The sequence below is a fragment of the Myxocyprinus asiaticus genome, chromosome 40, assembly GCF_019703515.2.
Source record: "Myxocyprinus asiaticus isolate MX2 ecotype Aquarium Trade chromosome 40, UBuf_Myxa_2, whole genome shotgun sequence".
NCBI classification, from domain to species: domain Eukaryota; kingdom Metazoa; phylum Chordata; class Actinopteri; order Cypriniformes; family Catostomidae; genus Myxocyprinus; species Myxocyprinus asiaticus.
In genome coordinates, this window is record NC_059383.1 from 14,602,038 (window position 1) to 14,614,773 (window position 12,736).

Genomic DNA, 12,736 nt, shown 5'->3' on the forward strand with positions numbered 1-12,736 from the left:
TGGTCACAGTTATAAAAACTTAGGACACTACAGAGACCTTTCTACTGACTCTGAAAAACACCAAAAGAAAGATGCCCAGGGTCGCTGCTCATCTGCGTGAACGTGCCTTAGGCATGCTGTGTGGAGGCATGAGGACTGCAGATGTGGCCAGGGCAATAAACTGCAATGTCTGTACTGTGAGACGACTAAGACAGCGCTACAGGGAGACAGGAAGGACAGCTGATCATCCTCGCAGTGGCAGACCAAGTGTAACAACACCTGCACAGGATTGGTACATCCGAATATCACACCTGCGGGACAGGTACAGGATGGCAACAACAACTGCCCGAGTTACACCAGGAACGCACAATCCCTCCATCAGTGCTCTGACTGTCTGTAATAGGCTGTGAGAGAGGCTGGACTGAGGGCTTGTAGGCCTGTTGTAAGGCAGGTCCTTACCAGACATCACCGGCAACAATGTCGCCTATGGGCACAAACCCACCTTTGCTGGACCAGACAGGACTGGCAAAAAGTGCTCTTTCACCTCGATTTGGAGGTGGAGGTTCCATCATGGTCTGGTGCGGAGTGTCACAGCATCATCGGACTGAGCTTGTTGTCATTGCAGGCAAACTCAACACTGTGCGTTACAGGGAAGACATCGTCCTCCCTCATGAGGTACCCTTCCTGCAGGCTCATCCTGAAATGACCCTCCAACATGACAATGCCACCAGCCATACTGCTCGTTCTGTGCGTGATTTCCTTTAAGACAGGAATGTCAGTGTTCTGCCATGGCCAGCAAAGACCCCGGATCTCAATCCCATTGAGCACGTCTGGGACCTGTTTGATCAGAGGGTGATGGCTAGGGCCATTCCCCCCAGAAATGTCCGGGAACTTGAAAGTGCCTTGGTGAAGTGAACTGGCAAATCTGGTGCAGTCCATGAGGAGGAGATGCACTGCAATACTTAATGCAGCTGGTGGCCACACCAGATCCTGACTGTTACTTTTGATTTTGACCCCCCCCCCCCCTTTGTTCAGGGACACATTATTCCATTTCTGTTAGTCACATGTCTGTAAAACTTGTACAGTTTATGTCTTAGTTGTTGAATCTTTCTATGTTCATACAAATATTTACACGTTAAGTTTGCTGAAAATAAAAGCAGTTGAAAGTGATAGGACGGTTCTTTTTTTGCTGAGTTTATTTCAAATGTTACAGTATCAGATCTGTATTAGCATATACAATAATATCTACAATAAGTAGCCTGATTTGATGTTAATGAACAAACAGGACTCTCAACACTGCAATGGCACAAACACCTGACAGAATACACACCTGTAAAGTTTGGAGTATCAAGGAACAGCTTATCAACCACGAAAAGGGTAAAGCTTTCAGCCTGGTCTGGTTTCTGTTCTACTTGGGTCCCAGCGAGAGCCCTCTCTCCAGAATCCCGCAGTGATGGTCTCGTGCTCTGGTTTAGGGCGTCCAGGTCCCACTGCATCTGTTCCACTTCCTTCTTTGTCCATAGCAGATCCTTGTCCAACAGCGTTAGACTTTGCTCCATCTTCCCAAACTCATGCTCCACCATCCCACAACTCATGCCTGTCAGGTCTTCTTCTATTTCTATTCGCTGTTGCTTTACATGAGATATTTTCTTCTCAAAGCAACCCAAATGAGTGGGATTGTTCTCTTCTTCACTTGTCACATCTTTCTCATTAACATACTCTCTCTTTATAATATTCATCTCTAGTGCCACAACAATCTGTGCATCTTGTTGTTGCTCAGACTGGCCCTCAGAGTCACCTGGTTGTGCTAATAATTCCCAGTTTTGTGCTTGTCTTTGCTTCTTGGGAAGAAAAGGATGTTCAGTTGGAATGCCACATGGAGGTTCTAGCTTTACCATATCGAGTTTTGTTTGTGCTTCACTGTTTGGATCATGTTCATTTAGTTTTTTGCCCTCGTTGATTTCCACTTCTTCTTCTTTTCGTGGATGCTTTTGCTCCCTTTGTAAAAGATTTACTCCTAATTGCTCTGTTGCTTTAACTGATTGTGTTTCATCTTGTTCTTCATGTTCAGTGTCAAAGTCACTCTGTGAGGCATCCAGTGTAGATGCAGCATGCACAGATATTGGACCAGGAATTGATAACCCATGGCTTACCTTATGGTCTGCTAGTAACTCTGTTCCTTGCCCAAGGAACGTTTTACAACCATCTGTTTCCTGTTCATGAGTGCATATTCGGTTTTGACGCAGAACATCTTTAGCAGCAGTTGGCTGATCTAAAGGTATTGGACACAGGGAAGACAGCAAGGGCCATTCATCCTCTGTGGAGTATAATTGATTTGTGCCTGTATGTGAGAGCTCCTTATGAATGATATTTGTGCTCGGCTGTGCCACCACCCCTCCGTCTCGCTCTCCTCCATTCCGTAGATTGCTTTCGCCCACTCTGTTTTCTCTCCTGACATCTTGTGGTTGTTCCCTTGTTGCCAACAGGAGCTCGAAGGGCCGAATTGAGTCCTCGTTGACCAGAGTTGCACCAAGGTTGCTGCTTAACACAATATCTGGGAAAATGAGGTGATCTTGGTCCAAAACAGGAGAAGCAGAGGTCCGTGAAGGAGGTAGTCTTTCTATATCACTGTTCTCCCTGGATAGGAGTGGAGAGCGATCCTCTGTCTGGTCACCAACTGTCTTACTTTGAATAAAATCGGACACCTTGCGGCAGCAGTGAAATATGTTTCCCATGTTGCAAGTGCCACCATTTCATTCCAGTTCAACCACAGAGAAGAAGGGTAATTTTTGAGTCCAAAAAAGAAAGACCTCTGGGAGCCTGTTAATAAGAGCTGATTTGGTTTTAAAATGAGCAGACCTCCACTATGTGACCTTGACAGCAGAGCAAACCTTGCTATATTGGTTGAAGCCGTGAGATAAGTCTAACAGATAGCTGACATACCAAATTACCAAGTCTGGCACCAAGCCTTTTGTGCATCTATGCAATAGCTGCAACATTTAATTACCTATACAAAGACATTAAATTCTTGCAGCCCATTTTTTTATATAGATATTTAGTTGTATAGATGAACTGACTGATCGGATGATAATATCCCCTATATATTTTTATAAAAAGAGTCAAAGAAAAAAGTTAAAAGCAGAAAACCAGCAACATTGCATAGATTATGATTGAATAATAATTAAAAAAAATTCCTTCCACTCTTCCTATATAGTTGAAACCAATGCAGCAAGGTTTAAATCATATTTAAAATATGCAAGTATCTCCTCACATTATATTGCCTTCATAAATTTGCCTCTTGTCCATAAAGGTCTCATAAATGTCTGCAGGAAAGCAGAAAGAGCTCGTCCCAAGCAGAGATCTCCCTCTCTCCAGCCAAATGCTATACCTCCTCTGCCCTTCATTCTGTGTCTCACAAGAACCCCCCCACACACACATACGCACTCCTGGGGGGAAGAGTCTCAGTGGAGCCCCGTTATTCTCTGCATCCCATTCCGAGAAATTCTACCTCATTTTTTCAGCTTCTATCGACGTCACTTTATCCGCTCATGTAAATCAGCTTACATTCAGATGTCTTCTACATTCACAGCGCTGGCATGAGCTTTTCAAGTGCATTTTTTCGGGCAAGAGAAAAGCACTGTGTCAGGTAAATCAGCTGCTGGCTCTGGCACCACAGCGGTTGCTATGGGAGAATGCTGCAGTACCGGCGGAACGCGGACACGCTGCTCTGAAAAGCTCCAGCTGGAAAGAAGTGGAAAAACAGCAGCACCTTAAGAATACTAAAGAAAGCTCTTGAACAAGCCAAAGCGTCTCACCATATTTATTTGCCCTATCCCGTGCAGGCTGAAAGGGGCCGTTCACACAGAATTTGTTTTTGCGTCCCTTCTATGTAAACACGGGCTTTACGGCCGTCTTTGACGGTTACGCGGGAGCGTTAAAAATGCGTCTCGAGACACCTGCGGTCTGCTCCGTTCGTGGCACTGCGTCTAGCTTTGTAGCGAAATGACGCGTTCGGTGTGAACGGCCCCTTATTTGCGGTTAGAATCTCACCTTTGCTCCATGCGCATGCGCGCATGATAATAACTTTTATAGCGTTAAAAGAATTACCTTTCTGTTCGTATGCCAATACGCGTGGTCGCGTATTTTGTTATTATTATTCATTTAATATGAATGATTTATGTAATAAGGGTAACACTTTACAATAAGTTTCCATTTGTTAACAATGAACTAACAATGAAAATATTTTACAGCATTTATTAATCTTATTTAATGTTCATTTCAGCACATACTAATAGTTTTTTTTAAATCAAAAGTTGCATCTGTTAACATAAATTAATGCACTATGAACTAACGTGAGTTAACAATGAGCATTTTTTTTTTCTTAACTAAAATGAACAAAGATTAATAATAAATGCTGTAAAAAAAATATCTAGTTAATGGTTAGTTCATAATACCTAATGCATAAACTCATGTTATTGCACAACTCTCTGGAATAATAAATTCTGATTAGTCAATGGCGCCATCTAGCAGTCTGATATTTCTCAGTAACAACCGCACATCCACGTATCGGACCGCCCATCCGGGTATTTGCCAGCCATCTTTTATGCTCCTTGGATCACTGTGCGATCACTTCAAGCAAGCTAATAAAATAATTTCAACTCAAATCAATATTTCATATGCATTTATTTATTTGGCATGTAGTCTTGTAATAAGATGTATAATGAGCAATCAGAATAAATAAACACCAACAGAACTTCGACGCAAACCGGAGGTGGATTTCAGCGGTTCAGCGATTTATTTTTTTCTTACATAATTTCAATGCAAATCAATATTTTATGTCTATGTATTTATTTATTAGGTTAGTAGCTGTGTAATAAACAGGATTATGTACAGTCAGCCGGTTCTTATAGTAAAATAAACCCTTTCAGGGTGAGACAAGACCCTGTCTTGTCAGGGTTTTGCAATAGCAACTGACTGACTGTACAGAATGGAACCTGATTGTTAAGTGTTACCAGAATAAGTAATATTATAATTTTGAAGAATCAATTTTTACTTATACGAATCAAAATAAAGACTTCAAAGAACTTTGTTTGCACACTTTGGATGCTTAGCTCGATAATATAGGCAAACATAATCGTACAATATTAATGCTGTATGATATGCCAATATTATAGATATTTTCAATTCGATTTTAAGAACGTTTATTTAAATACAATTAAAAGTGTATTTCCCTACAACATTATGGAAAAAATAAACCAAATTTGAAGAATTACACTTAATATCCCCATCTTCAGTTCAACATATAGCTCTTTACTGTCAGCTACAGAGAAAACAAAAAAGCAATATGATAAACCTGTTTACCCCACCTGCCCTCCCTTGTCAATCAGAGTGTATCTAATGAGATCACAATAATTTACTTTATTGACACAAATAATCAATCAATGGCAAGTGAATTCTCTTCTTTATAGAGCATAATGGATTCAACAACATAGATTAATTTTGAAAAGGGACGTGATACATAAAATATCAGGTACTCTTTTATTAAATATTTAAGAATGCTTATACTCCCTTACTTCACGAAGTGTCTGCCTTTGATTTTAAGCATAGTTACTTGTTTAGACTTAATGAAGGAGAGATTCAGTGCAATAGCATGAATCCCCCTTCACAGAACTGGGTTATCACAAAGCCCCTATTCAACATTTCAGAATGGACTCATTACAGACTACAAAATGAATATGTGGCTAATCTGTCTTTTGTATGCAAAATTTTCCAAAACAGCCAGCCTTGACATTAGCTCATAATTCCGTAGTCTCTGGTCCAATATCCTCCCTCAGGGGTCGGTCCCTGAATCTACCTATCCGAGTCTCTGAAAGGCCACCTTCCCGCCAGCGGCCTCCAAGTGACTTATGCAAAGGGAGGAGCCTATGTCTAAAAGGGTAAAGGAAGAGGGTGGGGTCAGGCATGGGGCGAGGCTCCTCAGGTCCAAGCACCCTTTCACGGGGCACACATTCTCTCACTCTCTCCGATCGCCTCATTCTTCCTGAAGCACGGCTTTGTTGTGTGCTTTCCGCTGCTACTGGAGATGCCCATGGGGAGTTTGCTGTCCAATCTGATTCCTGTGAATAGGCAAAAGGAGGAGACTAAATCATGAGTCAAATTATAAAGTTATAAGGTGAGAAAAGTGCTGTTTTGAGTAGATCAAGCAAGCTATGCCATTTTCCCAGTTGGATCTTAAAATTATGTTCATTGTAAATTAGAATGAACTATAGGTGAATCAGCTCTTTATAATGTTTATCAGATATTTGTACAGTATATTTAGCACTTAAATTCCAGATAGTACGCTCTTGGAGATGTAGGTGTCCTTAATGGATCCTACCTGCATGGCTCCTTCTTCCTCCTCCTCCTCTTTTTCCTCCTCTTCTTCATGGTCCTCTGTCTGGTGGTAGAGATGAAAGTGTGCAGAATGCAGTTGGAAGGAAAGTTGAGCAGCCACATCAGTCTGCTTGCGGAGGTCACGACTGAGTGTTGTAATCTTATGACTGCGGCGCTTCAGTTCTTCCAGGAACCGCCGCTCCTCATCTCTAAGACGAACCTGAAGTGCACTCGCTAGTGCCCCCTTTTTCCGTAACTCTGCCCGCAGCTCCACCAGTGCACTGTCTTGCTCTGCCAGATGCTGCTCTGTCTCCAATAATCGTGCCTGCAGCAACTCTTCCTCTAGCTCAACATCTGTAATAAAATGTAGATGGGAGGCTTAAAGTTTACACTGTATGTGTGTCTTTTGCTTGTCTTTGAGTACAGGGAATGAAGAAACTGGAATGTTCTGGAAACTGAAACTCACCTTCTCTGCTTCTTAATGGTGGCTTTTCACTCAGATCACAACTCAGCTCTGCAGAGACATACAAACATAGTGTAACGTTATTGGGTATTGTTTGTTTTGCTTTCTTATGTGCTTTCTGTTCTCTGTCTTTTATGGCTTTGATTTTGACGTTCTTTTTCCAAGTTAATGTACGCTGTAAAAAATCAATTTAGTTTTACAGAGAAAATACAGTATATTTCAACTTTCATTCCCCATTTCTCAATAAAAGTATTAAATTCCCCTAAAATACATTTATTCACACCAAATGTACATTTTCTGTTACTTAACTAATTATTTGTTTTACTGACAAAAACAGGCATTCTCCTTTAAATTAAGGTAAACCTCGTGTTTTTCACATGTGAAAATGTAATTTTAGCCAGAGATGTCTTTAAAAATATGTCCATAAATGTCAGATTTCTTACAGTGTAAACAAAATATTTTTACAGAAAAAATACTGTAACATTTTTTAAATTAATTTCACATTTTTAATAAAAGTGTTAAATTCCAAATTCCAAATATACATTTTCAGCAAATATTGCTCATTGAAAAAAAATATTTTACTATAAAATTATGTTTTTAACTTTTTTGACCCTACATTTGCGACACAAGATATTGAGTTTATGCTGTACTTGTAATAATGAGGAAACTCATCAAATAATTTTGAGTGGCAAAATTAATCTGGAGTATAGGAAACTCCAAATAAAAATATATTTTTGCTGCTCATTCAGTTTAATTCATTAAAATGAAAGCAAACTAAATTAAGTTTACTTAATTCATACTTATTTCAACTGTAAATAATGTTCATAATTTAACAGAAAAAGAATGAAAAAATGCTAGAGTAAAAAAACTATATAGTAAAAAATAATAATATATTTAATAAGACAATACATGTAAGTTTACAGTAAAATATTGTATAAAAAAATTTTTTAGATGTAAAAGTACCAAATAATTAATAGTAAAAATTTATATTATGTCTAACAAGAGATTACATGTACTTTTACGGTAAACTATTGTTAAAATTACGGTGAAAAACAATAATTGGGCATTCCCAGAAGTCCCTGAGTGAGCCATCACATTTCATTATATTTAATGGAAATAGATATGTTTCTTCTTATTTTTTATGTCAGTTACAGTATGTACATTTGGGTGTTCTATGCTATGTTATATGTAGTGTAGTCTCTTGTATTATTCCTGGAAAGGTCACTCTTGATGAACTTGAAGTCATCATGTGGCCATGTGTAGTTACTGTGTTTAACAATACATATAAAAAAACATAGATAAAAAAATAAAAGGCAGATAAAGTGAAAAACAGATCTTTGTAGTTACAGAAGGCTCATACTGTATATTACATTTTTTAACATTTAATAATTTTAAACGGTAGTGAACTGTAAATTAACCGTATTTCACTGTGGACTTTTTTTCCCAGCATGCTTTCATGACACTTTATGGGTAGAGTAAATGTTAAAAATTTAAATATTTACAGTCAAAACATGTTTTTAATTTATGGTCTACACATATTTATTTTTCTAAATGAACAGTCAAAACAAATAATTTCATTTTATAGTTGAAACATGTTCTTTCAAATTACAATTTAAACAGGTCATTTTAGTTTATGGTTGAAACATCTATTTCATTTTGCAGTCTAATTATTTTAATTCCCTTCATTTTTGCTCATTGTGCCTCACTTGACTGTTCCCAAGTGTTCCTGGTTCAGTACAAGTTAGGTTTAACCAACATGTGTGGCATAATGTTGATTACCAGAAAAATTATTTGGACTCGTCCCTTGTTAAAAAAAATAAAAAATAAACAAAAGCAAAAGCAAAAATTGCTGCTACATTAATGTTTTTGCAATGAATGTGAATGGGGCCAGTCCATAAGCACTAAAACACACACTGTTTAAAAAGTATAGCCACAAGACGTAAACATTATACATGATACCATGCTTTTATTGTGATAAAATTGGATACTAATCTTATCCAACACAATCTCATGAAAATTCATTCATATTTTACGAATTGGTTATTTCATATGATTTCGTTCATATGAATTTGTACGATTTCATCACGTGCAAATGCCCGGATGTGTAATGCAGAAGTACAGTAAGCGCGAGTTCCACGTGCGAGGTGTCAAGGGCATGCTTATTAATATTATGCCCTTACCGAAACCCCTTATCTAAACCTAACCGATCAGTAGAGTGTGTCGTACAAATCCTTACGATTTTGCTGTGAGAGTGTGCTGTCTTATCTATGTAAAGTTATATCCAATACCAGGATTACAGCATTTATCCATTTTTGATTATCTAATGAATTTTTAAAAGTAATACAGGAGACTTTAAAACTGAAAGTATTAAGTTAATAAAGAGTGGTTGGCAAAGAGGGTTTTTAAGTGAATTTATTGATTCTAATATCTCCATTTTGAGTTCAAATACTCAAAATGAGAAACCATTCACATTTGTAATATCCAAGCATCAACAGACCATTGCATCGTTTCTTCAAGCTGCGTATCTCCAAGCGTAGACCAGTCAGGAGGATCCTGTGTTCCTGCTGCAAGAATGATACATTACGCTCCACACTCTCCACCTTTTGGGCTACTGTGGATCTATCCATGGAAAGATCTCAGATGTTTGCAGGTTACAGAACCTGGTTTCAATTAGAGTGATATTGAAATGTCAATTCAAGGTAAACACACTTTTTTTACTTAGTCTGAATTATTCATTTAAAGTCGAAGGCATATTAATTTCCATTAAAGCAGGCTTAAAAAATAGTCCAGACAGCACATGTACATCTTCAAGATGTCTGTTTAAGAGTGTTTCATCTGGAAAGCATTGCATTTTAATTAACATCTGATAAACATTTTAAAATGATCAGATTTACAAACATTATAAATCATAAACATCTCAGAGACATCTGATGAATGTCTTATTGACATCTGAGAGGAAACGTCTGATAGACATATTCCAGGTGAGCAAACAACCTAAAAAGTACATTATCCAGATGTAAACAAACACATTGAATAGACGTCTGGTTGATTTACCAGATGAAAAGGTCTGTAACAGACATCTCAGGGACAAATGTGTTTATCTGGGTACCTTTATAGCACACATACTGTGCATCTCCCAGACATCTATTGGATGTGTGTGTTTACATCTGGAAGACATCTATTTTACGTTGTTTGCACATCTACAATACATCTATTAGACATATTGTATCCGTTTCCTCTCAGATGTCTAATAGACATTCAGCAGATGTCTTTGAGACGTTTATGATTTGGAATGTTCATAAATCTGATCTTTTTAAGATGCTTAGCAGATGTTTATTGCATTGCGATGCTTTCCAGATCAAAAGACCTAAAACAGACATCTCGGGGGCATATGTGTGCTATCTGGGTATATGTAGCAATAAAAACATCGCATGGTACCCTATTGTAACCACCACGTTACAACATAGGTATATTAAAAATGGGAGTCTGTAGGGAAAATGTTTGACTCCCTTCGTTCAAACTTCAGCATTTGGTGAAAATGAGCATTATGTCACCGGTACAGCCGGAACATTCTGACCCAGGAATTGCGTAAGGACGACAGTCTCTTGTATTGCATCGCAATCTATCTCTTTGAGGAGAACAAATATTGGCAATCTTTACAACGTTTGTCAACGTAATCACACAAGTCTCATGACAACGTCAACAACTCGACATTTTTAATGAATACCGGAGCCGTTTAACATCACCCCGATTTCCCCGATTAGCACACCAAATTCACCTTGAGACATTAAATATTTAAATATATAAGCTATCGACGATTAAATGAATGTGATTCTCTTCATTGCGTGCATTGCCAACTGAACATGCTTAGAATTAATATTGTAACGATTACTTTTTCTTCAGTATGTTATAATTTGGTGACAAAGGAGAAAAAATTAAACCTATACACTTCCGTCATTCCGATGCTTCGAAATCAATGCGCCGCTTAAGATTTTAGGGAGCCTTTTCTAGGGTAAATAATCTCAATGACATGCAACGTGCCGATGTCACTACATGCTTCATACCATACACGGTCAATGTTACTTACGATTAGACTGAACAGATGAAAGATGCAGGACACTTCCAGTGCAAAGCATCGCCACCAAAACAGCGCGTCAGTATAGGAAAGGGTTTGCCACCCGCCATGTCGCCCAAATCTGAATCACTTAGCCAAAGAAGTGAACTAAAGTGATAATGATGACATTCTGTTTTAGATTTGAAACGTGTGGGTCGGACCCGAGACTGCGATCGTGCAAACTGTAGCCAACATTTTCCGTACTTTGTGAATTCATATTTGAGAGTGTCGCGATTTCAGGAGCTTGGATAGCGACACCGTGCTCCCTTGTGGACGTCATATCTTACGTTTTCTATTTTTGGAAGAACCTCATACCTTCTACATCCCTAAATGTAAACATAGTCTATGCAAATAAGCTCCTCTGACTTGTATACCGTGAATGTTATTTGACAAAGTTTTGGTACACTCAGATTATATATATATATATATATATATATATATATATATATATATATATATATATATATATATATATACATACATATATATATATATATATATATATATATATATATATATATATATATATATATATATATATATACACACACACACACACACACACACACACACAAACACACACACTGGCGGCCAAAAGTTTGGAATAATGTACAGATTTTGCTCTTATGGAAAGAAATTGGTACTTTTATTCACCAAAGTGGCATTCAACTGATCACAGTGTATAGTCAGGACATTAATAACGTGAAAAAATTCACTATTACAATTTGAATAAAATGTTCAGAACTTCTTAAACTACTTCAAAGAGTTCTCATCAAAAAATCCTCCACGTGCAGCAATGACAGCTTTGCAGATCTTTGGCATTCTAGCTGTCAGTTTATCCAAATACTCAGGTGACATTTCACCCCACGCTTCCTGTAGCACTTGCCATAGATGTGGCTGTCTTGTCGGGCACTTCTCACGCACCTTACAGTCTAGCTGATCCCACAAAAGATCAATGGGGTTAAGATCTATAACACCCTTTTCCAATTATCTGTTGTCCAATGTCTGTGTTTCTTTGCCCACTCTAACCATATATATATATATATATATATATATATATATATATATATATATATATATATATATATATATATATGCATGGCTGGGGAGTAACGGAATACATGTAACGGGATTACGTATTTAAAATACAAAATATAAGTAACTGTATTCCACTACAGTTACAATTTAAATCATTGGTAATTAGAATACAGTTACATTCAAAAAGTAATTTGATTACTGAAGAGATTACTTTGCATTTTATTGTCATTTGTTTCATTTAATATTTAGTCCTTTCAGATGGAAAACATTTATACATATAAATGATGTGATCCAAAGTGCATTTGAACAGCGGTGAAACACTTTCTTATGATGTGTCACATTCATACGAGCAGACAGAGAAGTAATTTTGAAGTAAGTTTGGAGCAGAAGAAATAGAAATAAACCTTGTTTAAATTGTCAGCTTTACGCTCAGCTAAAATGCTATTTCTAGCCATTTTACATGCACATGTTACCAGGCACCATCATATTTTTTATAAAGAAAATTCACGTTGGATCATAATTTCTTTTTTTCTAGTAAGACCTTTGATATTAGGGCAAAAATCATATTCTTGATAATTTTTGTATTGTTTTCCTGTAAAAATATCTAAAAATCCTTAAAACAATAGTGGGGGTTAAACATTAAATATAGATTCTGTTTGTATATGTTTTGCTTTTCTTTGTTTAATAGATGAATCAATAAAAAATGTTGATCACAAAAAAGTACTACATTCTCTCACTAACATGTACTCATTTGTAGTACATTTATAATT

At 37.4% G+C, this 12,736-nt stretch overlaps 2 protein-coding genes across 3 annotated transcripts in view; both read right to left on the minus strand.

Moving 5' to 3' along the window:
- LOC127430722 (clustered mitochondria protein homolog) overlaps positions 1-3,941 on the minus strand; it is a 32,985-nt gene extending 29,044 nt beyond the window's left edge. Inside the window, exons 1-2 of one of the 2 annotated variants that reach the window (XM_051680718.1) lie at positions 3,251-3,941; positions 1,310-2,799 (exon numbers count right to left, since the gene is read on the minus strand). In XM_051680718.1, coding sequence (XP_051536678.1) covers positions 1,310-2,714 — 1,405 coding nt within the window. In that variant the 5' untranslated portion in view covers positions 2,715-2,799; positions 3,251-3,941. Of the gene's footprint in view, positions 1-1,309 lie in introns of both variants that reach the window. The other variant, XM_051680719.1, reaches the window with a different exon arrangement.
- Positions 3,942-4,647: 706 nt separating this feature from the next.
- ccdc92bb (coiled-coil domain containing 92Bb) lies at positions 4,648-11,182 on the minus strand. Its single transcript, XM_051681029.1, has 5 exons — positions 10,902-11,182; positions 9,312-9,474; positions 6,818-6,865; positions 6,356-6,705; positions 4,648-6,095 (listed from the first exon to the last, which is right to left on the minus strand). Exons 2-5 carry the CDS (start codon positions 9,439-9,441, stop codon positions 5,775-5,777), a joined length of 849 nt encoding a protein of 282 aa, XP_051536989.1. The 5' UTR covers positions 9,442-9,474; positions 10,902-11,182; the 3' UTR covers positions 4,648-5,774.
- Between the last annotated feature and the right edge of the window lie 1,554 nt (positions 11,183-12,736).

Coding starts and splice junctions, on each gene's coding strand:
- ccdc92bb (XM_051681029.1), bottom strand. CDS start 9,441: ATGGATAGATCCACAGTAGCCCAAAAGGTGGAGAGTGTGGAGCGTAAT. Junction 6,866..9,311: donor CTTGAAGAAACGATGCAATG/GTCTGTTGATGC, acceptor ATGTCTCTGCAG/AGCTGAGTTGTGATCTGAGT. Junction 6,096..6,355: donor AGGAAGAAGGAGCCATGCAG/GTAGGATCCATT, acceptor GCCTATTCACAG/GAATCAGATTGGACAGCAAA.